The sequence below is a fragment of the Talpa occidentalis genome, unplaced genomic scaffold, assembly GCF_014898055.3.
Source record: "Talpa occidentalis isolate TD23 unplaced genomic scaffold, MPIMG_talOcc4v2.1 talOcc4.16, whole genome shotgun sequence".
NCBI lineage: Eukaryota > Metazoa > Chordata > Mammalia > Eulipotyphla > Talpidae > Talpa > Talpa occidentalis.
In genome coordinates this window covers 12,735,888-12,753,492 of record NW_023601653.1, presented here as the reverse complement: position 1 = coordinate 12,753,492, position 17,605 = coordinate 12,735,888, and the positions used below count along the sequence as shown (strand labels likewise).

Here is a 17,605-nt window from a genome sequence, read left to right as displayed (position 1 = left end):
GGACAGAATTTCCTAGCCTGAAGGAGCAAGTTTAGATGTAGGAGTTGAAGCGCTGGTTTTGTATGCAATAAGGATCATAGGTACTGGTAAAACACCATTATTTGTGGATACTAGCAGCACAGTGAGAGAGTGATTGCATTAAATTAGATGTAGAAAAAGTTTAAAACTTTCTGATGTGTCTGTCACTTTTCCTCTGCTTTGATTTTTTGAAAATTTCTTACTGTTCCCAAATGTCAAAGGACTAAAGAAGAGATTCATGCATTTTAGAGACCCTTGCCCTTAAAGTTAAAATGGAAACTTTTGTATTATAGATTCATATGAAGTATTATAATTTACTGTAGAAGTGAAGATAAGATAACATTTGAAATGTAAGCAGAAAACTGTTATACCTTATTTTATAAAATTTTAGGACCAGTCTTAAAAATGATTTTAGTTTAGCTGTACAATAGTTTTTTTCCTTAAGATAATATAATGAAAACATGAGTGCTTATTTGGTCCCAGTAAATTTTTATTAATTTTTATTAATAAGTGCCCTATTATAATAGATACATGTATTAAGTTTTCTTTTATTTACCATTAAAAAATATTGAAACCTTTAACAAAAATGGATTAATTACCAACTGTTGTGCTGGTCATTCTCCTAGGTCCTAAGCCTAAGTCATTTCCTCTCATGGGACTCATAAAGTAGTGGAAAGATTAAGAAAATAAAATCTCAGGAAGTGTTAAAATCTCTGCAGAGAGTTAAATAAGGTGATAAGAAAGTGAGAATGTGAATGACTACTTATTGCAAAATCAGGACACCTCTCTGCAAAGGTAATATCTATGTGGGTCTATTTCTGGATTCTACTCTGTTCCATGATCTGTGAGTCTTGTATTTCCTTTGCAAATACTGTGCTATCTGGATTTGTAAAATTGTATAGTAATTTTTAAGGTCATTTCTTAGCATATTTAATATGTTTTCCTGACTTCTAGCTTAGATACTTTATCCTTATCATTGTTTTCCAGCATGTAATATATCTGTTTGCTGTAGCTACTTTCAAATTTTTCTCACATCTGTGGCTGCAGAGTTTCATTATAATGTGTACAGTTATGTATTGTTTAACAATGTTATAGTCAACTATAGAGTGCACACACACAGACACATAATGGTGGCCCCAATAGGCTATATCATATAGCCTAGGTGTGTAGTAGTCCTATACTGTCCATATTTTTGTAATTATTCTGTGACATTTGCACAATGATAAAATCACCCCATGACACTTTTCTCAGAATGCATCCTTGTTGATAAGCAATGCATCACTATAGGAGTGGTTTTCTTTGTGTTTTTGCTACTTGAGTGACTCCTTGGGTCTATTAATTAATGTTTTCTACCACATTTAGGATTTTTTCACCATAATTTTGTCAAATATTTTTCCCTGCTCCTTTCACTTCTGTGCAGAGATTCCAATTGCATGTATGTTGGACCTCTTTAAATTGTCTCACAGGTCACTTTAGTTATTTCATTTTTTTCCCGTTGTTTTTCAGATTTGGTGATTTCCATTTCTACATCTTTAAGTTCCCTGATACTTTCTCCAATTTTCTGTTGAGCTCCTTCTTCAACAAATTTGTTTCAGTTATTGTGTTTTTCATCTCTGGAATTTACTTTCTTTATATTGTCCACTTTCTGAAGACTTATTCATATGTTCTCACTGGCATTAAGTTGGTTTCATGAGCAAGAATATGTTGACTGTCCAACAGAGTTTTGGTTTATAAGATATTTATCTTTTCCCAGATAGTTAAGTGAGATACTGTCATTGAGTCATCATATATATTTTTGCTGCCTGTAACACAGAGATTATTTATGGATTCAGGACAATTTCATTAAAGAAAATATCAATATTTTATTCTATAGGTACAGTTACTAGCAAAGAAGATTATCTACTCATACTTAAACCTACTTGTGAATTCAAAAAATGACCTGGCTCTGGCACATATTCTCAATATTCCTGATAGAGGACTTGGAATAGAAGCCTTCACCGATTTGAAACATGCGGCTCGAGAGAAACAAATGTCTATCTTTTTGGTATGACCATCTTGCATTTCAAGATTTTTCAAGATTCTATGTACCATAATGAAGAATTCTTGTACCTATCATATCATAAAGCAATTTTTAAGTTGTTTATGTTCTAACTCTGTATTTGAAAATCCATGGTATTTTAATTTTTTACTATAACCTTTAAATTTGATAAGGGAGAATTGTGAAAAGACAAATAAGTATGTAAAATAATAGCACGTCATGAGTTTTTTTTTTTTTTTTTTTTTTAAGATTTATTTATTCACACGTACAAGAACCAGGGTACAGGTCAGAGATGCGGGAGGGTGAGAGGATTCATCAGAGACAGAGCGGGGAACAGAACAGGCAGACTGATTGAAATACACTGCTGAGGGGAGCAGTGGGTGAGAGGAGAGGTCTGCCATGCCATGTGGGTTTCTTGCTGGCTGGCTGGGATCAAACCCGCACTGCAGAGGCTGCAGACAGCTTCACAGCACTGTGCTCAACTGCCTGCGCCCCCAGGGGAGCCCCACATCATTAGTAATAATAAAAAAAAGTCCATGTTATATGTTCCTTGAACAAATGTTTCCAAGGACAACATGTTTAGAAATTTTATATACCTTTATTGGATATATATAATATATGTTTATGTATCAAGAAGTCTGTAAAGTCCTGTTATAAAGAAAGCTGCTGAAGTTAACCTTGTTATTTAATCTGTTGTTTCCTATGCTACTTGGCCAAGGGATTTTCTCCCAAGTGTAAAAATGTCATAGAATTTTTCCTTCTTAGGATAGACTTTGGAAAATGCTGCTTCAAAATATTTCATCTTTGATGGAGATGCTCTTATGTATTGTCATCACATACATATTTTCATCATTGTAAGGCAAGATCTTTTGAATTATACATGATTGAATAATCCTAGGATATGAAAACTAGAAAAGACTTAATGATTAGTTGAAATCTTCATTTTATAAATAAAAAAGCCAAGACTTAGAAGAACTGCATTAATTGCCCAACCTTAATTTATCAACACAGTAGGCACTTAAAACCTCTTTGTTCTATTTAACAATTCTAGTAGCCAGTATTCAATGTATATATTCATAAACTAATTCTTTATAGTCAATGATATGATTCTTATCATATGTTCTTGTGCCCTTGATTTGTCCCCTAACCCAGTTTCTCATCTCTGTTTCTATTGCCATCATCCTTGCTGGCATGAATCTGCATGGCACCTGTTTACTTGATTACTTGTTTCTCAGTCAAAGTGTGGCATGAGTCATAAAAAATGTTTCACTTTCCCAATATTCCAATAATTATGTAAGTATAACTATAAATGGTACTTTTAACTTATTAAATCATTAGATGTAACTAAATCATTTGTTTTGACACATAGGTGGCCACATCATTTATTAGAACAATAGAACTTGGAGGGAAAGGATACGCACCATCACCATCTGATCCTTTAATGACACATGTAAAAGGATTGTCTAATTTTATTAACTTCATTGACAAATTAGATGAAATTCTTGGAGAAATACCAAATCCAAGGTAATAACTTTTCATAAATTACAAATGCAAGTTATTATTATTATTATTTTGCAAATTATTATTAATCTAGCTTTAACACTTTGTAGAATGAGAGGTAGAAATATAAGAGCTATTGAAATGACCGTGTGTGAGATCAAACAGTAGGGAGAAGAAACAGGATAACTACATAAATAAATTGTAATCACATGACCGTTCTCCCTAAATTTCTTCCTACCAGGGATTCCAAAATTTTTACCAAACTCAAGAGACATACTAAAATTAAATTTGATTAGAGAATAGGACTTACCATTTTATTTTACTTTATTTATTTATTTATTTATTTATTTATTTATTTATATTTTTTTAAAGATTTATTTATACAAGCACTGGGTACAGTGAGAAGCGCGGGAGGGTGAGAGAATTCACCAGAGCCAGAGCCGGGAGCAGAGCAGGCAGAAGGAATGAGTTACACTGCTGAGGGGAGCAGCGGGCAGCAGGAGAGGTCTGTGTGCCATGTGGGACCCTCCTCTGGTGGCCGGGGAGCAGCCGAGGATCGAACTGGTGCTGCAGAGGCTGCTGGCAGCTTCGCAATCCAGCGCTCAACCGCTGTACCACCGGGGAGGCCCCCATTTTATTTTTTAATCTGAAAGAAATACATTTTTTTGAGGACTGGAAATAACCAAATTGATAATTTCTTTAAAATATTTAGCAATAAAGGAAACCTGTACCAAAAATGAGTAAACAAAGATAGGATGAATTCTTTATTCTATTTTCTGCTTAGGGTTTTTGTTTTTGTTTTTCAATGTATGTTAATCTTTGATTCATCTGGAATTCCCTTTTATGTGATATGGAAGAAAAGTTTTTTAATCTGATGGATTTCCATTTATGGTATCAGTCTATAGTGAGTGATTTTTATTTTATTTTTTTATTTTTATTTTTTAAAGATTTATTTATTTATTTATACAAGCACTGGGTACAGTCAGAAGCACGGGAGGGTGAGAGAATTCACCAGAGCCAGAGCAGGGAGCAGAGCAGGCAGAAGGACCGAAGTACACTGCTGAGGGGAGCAGCAGGTGGCAGGAGGGGTCTGCGTGCCATGTGGGACCCTCCTCCCATGGCTGGGGAGCAACTGGGGATCGAAACGGCACTGCAGAGGCTGCGGGCAGCTTCGCAACCCAGTGCTCAACCGCTGCGCCACCGGGGAGGCCCTAGTGAGTGATTTTTAAATTAATATTGGTAGGGCACAGAATTAGGCTGCATATATTAGCAATCATGGTAGATCACTGTCTGGTTGGTTGGTAGGCCATAGCATAGTACTAATCAAAACAGTTGGTCTTTTTTGAACACTTTTATTATGTGTCATAAGTTTTACTCGGTTCTTTAAGGGGATTATCATTTGATCATTACAACAACTTTATGTAATAGGTACTATGTGCCACTCATATCAGAGTGGAAGAAACTGAAGCACTGGGAGTAAGTAACTTACTATCTCATGTTGTTATTAATAATATAGCTGGGATCTGAGCTTGGTTCTGATCCTGGAACCCATTTCTTAATCACTGGTCTTATTCCACTTCTTTTCATTTTAAGATTCCAAAATAATTTTTACTCAGGTTTTAGGTTTTTATCCTGAATTGCATCTTTCTATCTTCTTATAGGGTTATCCATTACAAAGAAGTAAATTTGGAAGATGTTTTTGAATATCACTTCTAGTCCATATTAGTGATATCTCCTGAACTTCTAGATAGTATGTTGACTGGCTTTTTATTCTAAGATAACAGATAATTAATTTTTTAAAATATTTTTAGCAAAACAAAGCAATATAGTACCTGTTGTCAAAATCAAATGGAAAAGTACTCCTCAGAGGAAATGATAATTATCTTTTGTTTTGTTTTTATATTTACCTTACTTAAATGAAATTTTAATATGGCTAATTTTGCTTTTTCAGCTTTTAACTTCATCAGTTGGCTTTTTTAACCAAGAAATATGAGGATTTGAAACCCACTCACTAACCTCCCAACATTCTCCCTCTATACACAGACAGACAATACATATGCTTCTCTTCTTTCATCCTTCTAATATAGTTATATTGCAATTTCAGGTTAAATCATATTTAAAAGATTATATTATTACTTCTGTAAATATCACCTACTGCTAAACTATATGCTACACTGTGATTATATATTTTTTCTGTACAGATTTTTGTTTTTCTAGAGGTAATGATTATCTACTTTTTATTTTTTATTTCCTATATATTTATCAATACTCTATCAAGCTTGTCAACAAAACTACAATTTCTTCTTGATATCCGGTCATCTATTGGTCCTGGTTTTTGCCCTTGAAGATACTATTTTTGGAGATTTTTCTATCTTTATTCAATCTGTGCTTTTGCTTGATAGGCCTGTTTCAGATTGCAACCTTGAAGTTTCATCAATACTTTGTGAGGTTTCTTTGTCTCTACCTTCCTGGATTGCATGACTTTATTTACAATTGGTAAACCTTTTATTTTGCTCAAGTAGCTTTTTGAGAAAAAGTAAATGAGAGATAAATGTCTTCATTCTCACATTTGATTATGTGTGATCTTATATCCCATCCATTTCTCTAAAATTATATTTAATTTTAAGATTATTTTTACTTGCCTCTGGAATGATCTTTGATTTGTCTAAGTTGAATGTTTTCATTTGTTTTGCCCTCATTCATATTAGAGTTACTCCTGAAATGGGTGGTGATTCTGGACTGTCCTTTCATATTTGAGAATGAGGCCTAGACAGTCAACTTGGTTACAGCACAGTAGCCTATTGACTCTTGTGGTGGGAATTCTCCAGATGCTAGTAACTTTTGGCTTTTCCTTGGTACTTCCTAAAAAATTTCTACAGAGGCATCCTCTAGTTTCTTTCTGAAAGCAGTAAGTCGGGCTAGCGATATTCTGGAATTTGAGGTCGGCTAGAATGATGCTGAGTCTCAGTGTGGAGACTTATACTCACTCCCTATTTTTAGTCCTAGTGCCTCTCATCTGGAGAGTCTCTTGCTTCATTTTCTTTAGAGTAATCCTTCTTTCCATGCTGCGCTAAAAAAGTGCACAAGACTGACTGCTCAGGGAAGAAATTCACGGGTCCAGATGCTCCTGACTGGAATGTCATTCACAGTCTTGTTTGCAACCCTGCCTTTACCATAACTTCAGGATGATCTTCAATTTCTGAGGTCTCTCAACCTGAAAGCTTAGAGATAAAAATGTTTTTAACTCTTGTAACTGAGGGTGAGTTTATACTACTTGTTTTAAAATAAATTGGGGACAGTCGGGAATCACAATAGTCTTTGAATTTGGGAAAGGATGGAAATAGGTAGACAGGACAGAAATCCAAGAATTGATTCTCACATTTACCCCGTCGCTGCTGGCTTCTCATCAGGCCATCTTTAACTATAGTTCGGCTGTATTTCTATACTTTGCCAGTAGGTGCCACTACAAAATGCATACTATGCTCTCATCTGAAAAATGTCTTAAGTTAGAGGTTTCAGGTCACATAAATTAGTTCCCCATTGTTTAAATGTTTAAAGTTTGTATTTCATTTTCATTACTCAGTGACTTCTTAATTCACACCTGCAGTGTTTTATATATATATATATATATATATATATATATATATATATTGGCCTAAATATGCATTAATGGGATACTCATGTTGGAATTGTCCAGTCCAAAATTCTGTTAAATTTTTCTCATTTGAAAATATGAGAGGGATTTTTGATAAATTTTACATAGCACCTTATTACATTTAACCTAAATACAATTGATTCAGTGAATTATATAATTTTTTAAATTTAGCATATTTATTCCTGTTGAAAAAAAGAAAAGGGGGCAAGGTGACTTTGATAACATTCAAAACACTTTTTTACAACTGCAGTTGACACTAAGACATTCTCTTATTATCCTTTATTATCCTTTGAATCGGCTCTACAAATTTTTCATTAGAGATTAATTCTCAGAAAAAGCAAATAGTCTTCATTGTGTTTTCATTTTTGACTGCACTTTATCCAATTACTTCCTGTGTTTTTAATTGAAAATTTAAAAAAAAAAGCAGCTGAAACAGAAAATGCCTGTGTACTTATACTATAGGTGTATGGCAAACTAGGCCTTCTGATTGTCCCTTTCATTGAAAATCATTAATAATGCTGGATAACATATCTTTTAAATGATTCCCAAATGCCCTGATAAGCAGACAAATTAATAAATTAAAAATGCTGGATATGATTCTGATCAGGCAAATTTGGAAGATCAAATTTGACAGTGAAACCTGAAACCTCTGCAGGTTTCGTCTAACTTTCCTTCTCTATTTGGACCAGCTTTCTAAATGTGAATAATTGTATTTCTAATGTTTGTTAGGGAAGTTGGCTTATTCCTTAAAACATAAACCATGGCAATGAAAGGGTGAAGGTGAAATGTCCTAATTTAATTTTATGTCACTATAAAAATCACAGTGTAGCTAGCAGAATGAAGGTTGAAAATGGGCGACTCCATGGTCAGAACACGCCACCTTCACGTTTGGTACCTGTGTAGCCTTTCCAGCCATACCCCAGTGATGGAGATCCTCTGACTTCCAAAAAGAGCCCTCTTCCATTCTTGGGCACTGCTAGTTTCTTCTTCAAATGGACCCAAATCCTTCCTCCTACCTTCTTTCTTGCACTGGTTTTAGGTCAGCTTTCTAGAGCAGAAACTGCAAACTAAATTCATTCAGGTTCTGGCTTCGTATAAAGAAACAATTGATTTCAGGTTTGTCAAAACACTTAACTGTTGGGGCCTCCCTGGTGGCGCAAGGGGTTAAGCACCGCGCTATGAAGCAGTCTGGAGCCTCTGCAGCACGAGTTTGATCCCTGGCTGGCCAGGGAGCTACCCACATGGCGAGGCAGACCTCTCCTTGCTTGCCCGCTGCTCCCCTCAGCAGTGTACTTTGGTCAATCTGCCTGTTCTGTTCCCCACTCTGTCTCTGGTGAATCCTCTCACCCCCCACATCTCTGGCCTGCACCCCAGCTCTTATATGCATAAATAAATCTTTTTTAAAAAACTACTTGCCTGTTGACCACAATTGTTCCAGTCTCTGCTCTGCTTTCAGTGAGTATTAACTGGCTTAATTTTCTCTTTCTTTTATTAACCCTTCTCATATTAGGCTGCAGTAATGTGTTTTTAACACATCCTTCCTAACCCAGAACACTCTGTTTTTGGACATGTTTTTTGACCTTTTAGAAACTCAATTTTCTCACCTGTGATTTAAGAGTAATGATACTTACTGACTTGGTTTTAAGAGTAAGTTAAAGGTAAAATTCTAGGTATTCAATTGAAAGAGGTATCTTAGTGTATCTAAAGGTACATATTTAAAGTATATAGTGTGTCTATGTACATCTTAATCTGTTACCATATGTCATATATAACTATATCATTTTCTGTCAGCTTTCAAATCAAGGAAGAAGTAATTTACCTTGTTGAAATGACTTGCTTTTAGAAAAACTTTAAAGTTTGTTGCTAATGATTCTCATTCTTTAAAGTATTACTGTTTGATTTATAAGATCAAAGCCATATTCTTTGAAAAGTGTTGATTAACTCTGAGAATTATATTTTCAAGTTTAAAAGCATATTGTCACTTTTAATACTATTATAAAAGCGATCTTATTTCTATTTTCAGCATTGCAGGGGGCCAGCTACTCTCAGTGATAAAAATGCAATTGATTAAAGGCCAGAACAGCAGGGATCCTTTTTATAAAGCAGTAGAGGAAGTTGCTCAGGATTTGGATTTGAGGATTAAAAATATTGTCAATTCTCAACAAGAAGATGTAGCTGTGAACACCACTGACATCAGTCCTGCACGGGTAATGAGCTTTTTATTTATCATTATCCTTCCACAAAACATTTTTCTTCTACTTGTAGAAATAGTTTACTATTGCTCCTGAGTCAGACAAATGTGTTTCCTGTGTTGTAAGATGTTGTTGAAAATTTATTTCTCAATAGGATTGTGTAGGATTATGTTTGAGTTGGATAAAACATAATATCTTTGGGCCAAAGTATTTGTATTTATTCAAGTAGGGGATTGGATCGTCTTCAGTATCTCTTGCAGCACTAGAGATTTATAATTCTTGATGGATAGAAAGGAATTTTGCCATATTTTTCAGTATAGTTAATTTTTATAATAAACAACCATTCACTCAGATTTTTAAAAGCCTGGTTACTCTGATTCTGCCTCAGTACCAAGGGATTGTATAGAACAGTGACAGAAATGTAGATTTCTTTTCTATCTCTAAGATCTTATTTTCTTTCTCCATTGCTAGCCTATTGCAACTATTAGGAATTTCTCCTATATGCAGAGATCTTTTAGCTATACATTTCTGTAACATTTGGCTTTTTTCTTTTACATAGAGAATGAAATGTTACAACTATTACAGCATTACACGAGAGCTTGACTACCTTGCTTTTAGGTCTAGAACAGAATCTGGAAGTATGTGTTATAATCCATTTGTTGCAGTTTAATCCAGTAACAAAAGCCCCTTTTCATTAGGTGTGATTGTAAGAGCCAATGTATGAAGAAAGACTTTACTTTTTTTTTTATTACTCATTTATTTATTTGCAACCTTCTGAGACTACTTTTTTGCTATTTTTCTATAATAATGCAAGTTTTTACATTAATTTGAAGGTGGAAAGTGGGTGGGGATTCTGGGTTTTTGTCCCATGTGTGTTAACACTTCCTGTAGCCAACGCGGTGCTAATGAAAACCAGGTTATTACTAGAAGTATAAATCAGGAGCTGTCTCTACTCAGGAAATTAGAAGCTCCAATCTCTCCCATTTCCTGTTATAAGAAATAAAGAACCTAGTTCTTAATTTTACGTTTTCAACCGAAATCAGAACTCTGCAGAATATTGTCATGATTCTCCATGAAGTTAATATTAAGCAACATGGACTTCTCTGGCACTGAAGAAATATATATGTTCAGCACCATATCGTGATGGGTAATTTGTTATCATTCCAGAGTAGCTATATATTATACTTCACCCTGTAGCGTGAGTGAGCCAAGTAGAGAAAGGAGGCCAACACTGTGTTGATGAAAGCTGAAGAAAGTGACTCAGCTCGAACGCATGTCACAGCAGGCAACTCTGATATTTAGGCACAATGTTCAGCAACTCTGTGGGTTAGGCACTGTCATCACTCCCTATTTCACCAGTGAGTGTAAGTGAAGCACAGTGAAGTAATGCAGTTTTACCAACTATACAGCACACACCATGGTAAGTTAGCATCAAACCCAACTAGAGTTTGTACTAGCTTATATCTCTATGTATTATTATTTTACATTTTTCTGTATCCTTTTCTCTAATCGCAAAGTTATTCCAACCCTCCCTTTTTAATCTTTCCCAGGTTCATCTCATATAACTCTCTCCCTGGTTACTCCATTCTTTATCCATTTTATGCTACCTGGTACCTGAGAGTGTCATGTGCTCTCTTAGTGCTCGCTCTTATTTTCATGTGTTTCCTCCAGGAAGCCATCCTTGACTGCAAAGTAATTGATCATACCCTTTTGTGTGCTCCCACTGCCCTTTGTGTAAGTTCTGTTAGAAACAGCACTTAGCACTCTGTCATGGAATTATTGGTTAGTTTCATTATCCTTCTACAAAACATTATTTCCTTTATCTTGGGTGACCAGGTTCTTTGAGGAGGTGGTTTTGGCCTTTGTAGCCTTAAGAATAAGCAGAGTGCTTGGGACATAGTATGTACTATGATGATTATTGGATCAATAAATGTCAAATGGTTTTTCATTTTTGCATTTGATCAGATATTTTCAGCTTTCTGTGGAGTTGGTATTCAGATTGCCATAACGTCATCTCTCTTTGGGATAAGAGAGAAAAAATACACAGAGAAATCAAATCATGATACTGAGGTCAAAGAGAGATAGTGGCTAAATTTTCTGATTTAAAGTCTAATGTTGGGGCCTCCCTGGTGGTGCAAGGGGTTAAGACTCAAGCTATGAAGCTATCCTCAGCCACTGCCGCACGAGTTTGATTTCCGGCCGGCCAGGGAGCAACCCACATGGTGCAGCAGACCTCTCCTGACTGGACCGCTGCTCCCCTCAGCAGTGTACTTCGATCAATCGGCCTGTTCTGTTCCCCACTCTGTCTCTGGTGAATCCTCTCATACCCCTCTCACCTCTGGCCTGTACCCCAGCTCTTGTATGCATAAATAAGTAAATCTTTAAAAAAAAGTTAAAAAAAGTAAAGTCTAATGTTATTATCAGAACCTATTGTCTTCCTTTGAGAATATTCTGTATTCTTTTGTGCTTAGGGAAGTTGATTAGATTGATTTTCAGTATGGCTTAAGGGAGAAAAATGGCTTAGTATGGCTTAAAGCCACTTTTTGTGGCTGCTTTTTAATTACTTAAACAATAGAGGATGAAGGGAAGCAGTGGCACATTAAATGGAAGAGTGGCTGATTGACCCAGCTGGAGTGATCATTATATTTACTTAAAATTATTTTTGTTCTAGCCAAAATCTTATGCCATAAATCACGGCACCGCATACTGTGGCAGAGATACTGTGAAAATGTTACTAGTTCTTTTGGATGAAGAAGCAGCCAGTGCTCCTACCAGTAACAAAGCAGAGCTTTTATATGGTGATGAAAACACTATTCATCATCATGGAATTTCTATCCTTACACTTTTTAGGTAAGTAATGTGTAGGTTAGATGTGTAAATGTTAATTCCAGTCTATAGGGGAACTTTTGGAAAATCACTTCATTGACTGGGGGAAAGAAATACATGCTGTGGTAGGAAACTTGGAGCCTATCAAAGAGTATGAAGAGAGAAGACAAAAGAATGTGAAGAGGTTATATATAAAAAGGAAACATTTTGTGAGCATATGACAATGAGCCAAGTAGAGATTTTTTTGGTTTCCTTTCATTTTTTGCTTTGGAAATATTTTCTTGTTTGGCTTTGTATGTCAAGAACCTTGCTAAAACTTTTGCTTATATTATCTCAACTGTTTTATTAACAACAACCTCTTGTAATAGCATCTCCATTTCTCAGTGAAGAATTAGAGACTTGAGAGAAATATTTAAGTAATTTTCCTAAGAGAACTAGTTAGCAAGGAGCAAAAGTGTCTTTCTCCAAAACCTGACATCTTTCTTCTCCAAGGATTGTGTAACACATGTTTGTGTGAGAACAGGAGAGAGCATATACACCAGACTTACACTGGAATTTTGTATTTATTGCTTCTTCCCCACATTATGAAGAAAAGTGCTTACTAAATTAATGTTGGTATTATGTGCAAGACTCTACAGTTTTAACAGCACTTAGTTTAAGCATTGAATTGGTCAATGATATTTTTAATTAAATGAACATTTATAGACACCTTTAAAAACTATAACAACCTTTTAAGATTGTATATATAGTACATTGTAGAAATTTTTACTAAATCATCCTACTGTTTGATTCTTTATTTTTTCCTGCTTGAGTTACTTCCAGAAATCTAATACTTATTTTATCAGTGATTTACTTGAATCCAAAAAAAAAACAGTGTAAAGAAAATGAATCTTTGTTTAATTCCTTTTGCCTGGCTTCTGCTTTAATAAAGTTTGCTTTTAGGTAGAAATATAAATTTATTGTAATTTTCTCTTCATGTGAATAGAGAAATATTATTTTCAGTTTACAGAATTTTTTAAAGGAAAGTTAATCCCTACATTCATTTTAAAAAGATATTTTTCTGTCTTTAATCATATGGCCAAACACATTTCAGTTGTTCACAGTTACCATAGCTTTTCCAGTTGTCATTATACAGACAATTAACCAGTCTACAGTAAAGTAAAATTTTAACTGTCTGCATTGGAAAGATAAAATGAAGAACAATGTGATGAATGAATATAAGTTAATATAACTATTAGTTGATAGTTGATAGTCATCAACTATTCCTTCTTAGAATAGACTGTCCTTTAATCTTAATAATGGTCTTTTCAGTCAAAGAAGTCATGATCTTGGCTCTATTAAGCCAAAAAGGACTTATTGAGGGGTCCAGGTTTCTCAGGCTCCCAAATTCCAGTGTCTCTTTCTTTTTTGTGCCTTCTCTGACCCTCTAACTTCTAAACTATATTTTCCTCTCGAATTCCCTTATGATAACACTTGTCTTTTTTATTTTGAATTTTAGTTATGTGGATATCTTATTTCCTTACTTAGACTTCAGGATGCCTGAATCTAGAGCCTAAGAACTAATCAAGTTTCTGTCCTTCACAGTATCTTATAAAGTATCTTACATACAGTAGAAAATTGAATACTTAGTGTTTAATTAACTGAGTACGTTGTTAATATTCAGCATTCTCACAGTAGGAATACTGACACTTTTATACAGTATCATGAACAACTAGATGATGTTGGGTTTTTTTTTTAAATAAATTTTATTTTTATATTCCCCATACAATTGCAACCCCCTTATTTTGACCCCAATCCCTTCCCTCCCCGTCCCCACCCCCCTGGTTCATAGTTTTTTGTTGATTTTGATTTTCACTTTCTTATAGTTATTCATTTTCCTGGTCCCTTATTTAAGTTTTCTAGATTCCTGCTATGAGTGAGGCCATCCGGTATTTTTCTTTTTCTTTCTGGCTTATTTCGCTGAGCATGATCCCTTCCAGCGCCATCCATGTTGCTGTAAATTGCATGTGTTTATCTTTTTTGAATGCTGAGTAATATTCCATGGTGTATATGTACCACATCTTTTTGATCCAGTCATCTATTTTTGGGCATTTGGGTTGTTTCCAAAGCTTAGCTATTGTAAACGGTGCTGCTATAAACATAGGGGTGCAGGTGCTCTTTGGAATTGATGTTTCTGTGTCCTTTGGGTAAATACCTAGGAGTGGAATTGCTGGATCCTATGGAAGCTCTATGTTTAGTAGGTCCAGAAATCTCCACACAGCTCTCCATAGTGGTTGGAGCAGTTTGCACTCCCACCAGCAGTGCAGGAGAGTTCCTTTTTCTCCACATCCTCGCCAACATTTGTTGCTAGTTTTTTTAATATGTGCCATTCTCACTGGTGTAAGATGGTATCTCATGGTAGTTTTGATTTGCATTTCCCTGATTACAAGTGATGTTGAACATTTTTTCATAGACCTGTTGGTTTTTTTAATCCAGCTCTCCCTTTTTAATCTTTGCCAGGTTCATTAGGAAGGGTAAATACTAATTTAAAATTTGGTAGACGAAGGGTGAATACTAATTAAGAACTACTTTAATTATAAACTTCTGCCTTTTTGGACATATCTAGATCTCCCATTCAAGTGAAAAATTCACCAGTGAAACCCCTAAGAGAACGCATCAATAAATCACTGTTGGAGAATAAAATTCAGGTACAATTTAATGTACTGGCATGAAAATGATAAAATTATTTGTTTTTAGAAGAAAAATATAAAACTGAACTGAATATTGTAAGTATACATTTTATATGGAACAATAAGAATTAAATGGAAAATGAGTTATGATGGTTGACATACAGAACTTCCTTTTATACAATCTTGACTATCAGTCTCTGGTCTATTCAATAAACTATACCTTAAAGAAGGAAAGAATTAAGTACCTGCTATGGTAAGAGTTTAATAAATGTCTGTTCAATGATTGAAGGGGAAAATAAATGAGACATGGCATTCTTATTTACATTCTGATATCTTGAACTCAATCTTGAGAGACTGTGGAACTTGTTTTTGTCTGGAGTCATAGTGATGAGATAGAATAATAGGTGTAGATAAGGAGAACATTTCACATTGTCATTGGCTTGAGCGGTTCTTTATATTTTTATTTGGTTTGAACTGTTTTCCTGTTCTCATTTGAAATATTTGTGCTCATAAGTAGTCAATAACTTGTTTTACAGTGCTTAAAATTTTTTAGCATTAATTTAAAAAGGAAACTCGACCTTAACTCGTTCACTTATTAAATATTCACTTACTGAGTATTCTTCTATAATTGGTAATTTATTCACTGTTTAACAAAATTCTTGTGTAAGATTTATAATTATCCTTAAATTATCAATTATTCATACTTATACTACTCTGAAAGTTCTAGTTTGTATGCGTTTTATACTACCATTTGGAAAGTCTTGATTTGCAAAGAGCTTTTAGTTATCTGTTTCATCTAATTAGCTCAGACCCATTGAGTTTATTTATAAGCCTTGTCTTTCTGTTGGTTACTATTAGTTGTTAGTAATTAATGCATCCTTGAGTTTTTCTGTGAATAAAATTTTGTCACTCTTGTATTAACATAATTATAGTCAAGATGTAGCATGATGTCAGCTGAGTTCTTGTCTCGCGCCATGAAAATTAAGGACACCGACTGCGAGGAGTGAATTTTACAAAGTTTATTCAGCCATAGGAAAGCACAGAAGCTCCCTGTGATGACAGGGAGGGGGCACCTGAAGCAGGTTACCCCCAAAATACTCAGGTCCAGGGTCTTTTATACCAAATATAGCTTTCTAAGATGCCTCTATCAGTCGAATGCACACATAGGGAGGTAGCTTCCTGAAGATTAGCACACATGCAGCCAGAAATGAGGGATTAATACACGCAGCTCAAAACAGGGTCATCACCTTCTCTGCCTCCTGCTCTCTTCTTATTGAGATTGTAGGCTGTCTCCTACTTGCAGTTACCATTCTCTGGTAACTTTCTCACTTGACATGGGGCCACTATCCTGTCTGCCTTCCCAGAATCTGTCTCAAAGATATTGATTAGAAGCACTACTATAACATACAAACTCTGTAATTTTTACCCTGCTAGGCATACTCACAAACTTTTTTATTTAAAGATCACTGGGGTATTTTGTTAGGTCCAAGTATATCATAATGAAAAAAATTGTCTGAAGCAGGAGGAGGTTCTTAAAATGTATAGACAAGTTTAGAAAGTTTTGGGTAGTAGAAGAGAGAGCATCTAATCAATCTTATTTGCAGAGGAGGATGTCAAATTCCTGAGAAAGCTACTATTTGAGATCTCATGACTACCATGAAATATCTTATGCCAATGTGCAAAGTCTTAGTTTGGTACTAATGAGATTATAATTACATTGCTTCCGTTACTTAATAGTGGAGCTGCATTAGTCTACATAGTTCTAAAACTAAATGGCAACAGAGAAAGGATTTGATGTTTATATTTTACAGTACATTGCTCTTTATAAAAACAAAGTGTGAAAATAATTAGTTTAGCCAGGTATATAGTTAAATCACTGCCAAGTAGAATACTTGTTGGAATAAGAAAAATTATTACTAATATTTGCTACTAAGTAACTATGGAAAAGTCTTTTAACTTATTTTCCTGTTACTTTCACTCTTTTGGCATAGGATTCTTTTTTTGAGTTATGGAAATAGTACATGATCTACACTTAAAATACTCTCTTGGCAAGAGCACTTCAGTGGTAGAAAATATTAGGGAACTTAGAATTTTGATGTTGTAAATGATGTTGATTGTGAAGTATCCATGTCCTTATTTAGGGGACTAATTAACTTTTCCTAATTCATAATTAGATATAGACAATCCTCTGAGCACAAAAATCCTATGAAGCTACTTTGGAAACTGCTCATTAACATTCATTTTACGTCCTCAAATTTTATTTCCTGCTGTAGCTTTTTAGGAAACTTGTCTATGATGGTCAATTTATTTCTCCTGCAAAGGAAATCAGAAGATTCTTCCTCAATCTTCATTGTTTTGATAGGAACTTTTAGAAAATTCTTACCTATTTCTTAGCCCCAGTTATCAGTTTATATAAGCACCCTTATACCTTTTCATTAGAAGATTTTTCAAGAAGATACTTACCTCCTCTACCTGTAAATTGTTCAGCTTTATTCCTTCTAGCTTGGTTAGCAGTATTTTGCACCTCATTCTGAGCTATGTATGTCAAAATAATCATCAGCATTCATTGATTTAATAACTTAAGTGAACTGATCAAGAAAACACTGGATCTTTAAAACATGAAGTATTTGGACAATTAGGACTTAAGCATGAAAAAATAGCCCAGCTGTAACTCTGGTATCTTCATAAGCATCAGAAGTCAATAGTA

General features: G+C 34.7%; 1 protein-coding gene across 4 annotated transcripts in view; it reads left to right on the top strand.

Annotated features, from left to right (window-relative positions):
* The window catches only part of PARPBP (PARP1 binding protein), a 43,641-nt gene that overhangs the window by 16,269 nt on the left and 9,767 nt on the right, over positions 1-17,605 (top strand). For 2 of the 4 annotated variants that reach the window (XM_037513768.1, XM_037513767.2), the window contains exons 5-9: positions 1,892-2,062; positions 3,426-3,580; positions 9,235-9,418; positions 12,075-12,253; positions 14,835-14,916. In XM_037513768.1, the coding sequence (XP_037369665.1) occupies positions 1,892-2,062; positions 3,426-3,580; positions 9,235-9,418; positions 12,075-12,253; positions 14,835-14,916 (771 nt within the window). Of the gene's footprint in view, positions 1-644; positions 814-1,891; positions 2,063-3,425; positions 3,581-9,234; positions 9,419-12,074; positions 12,254-14,834; positions 14,917-17,605 lie in introns of those variants that run through there. The other 2 variants (XM_037513769.2, XM_037513770.2) reach the window with 2 other exon arrangements.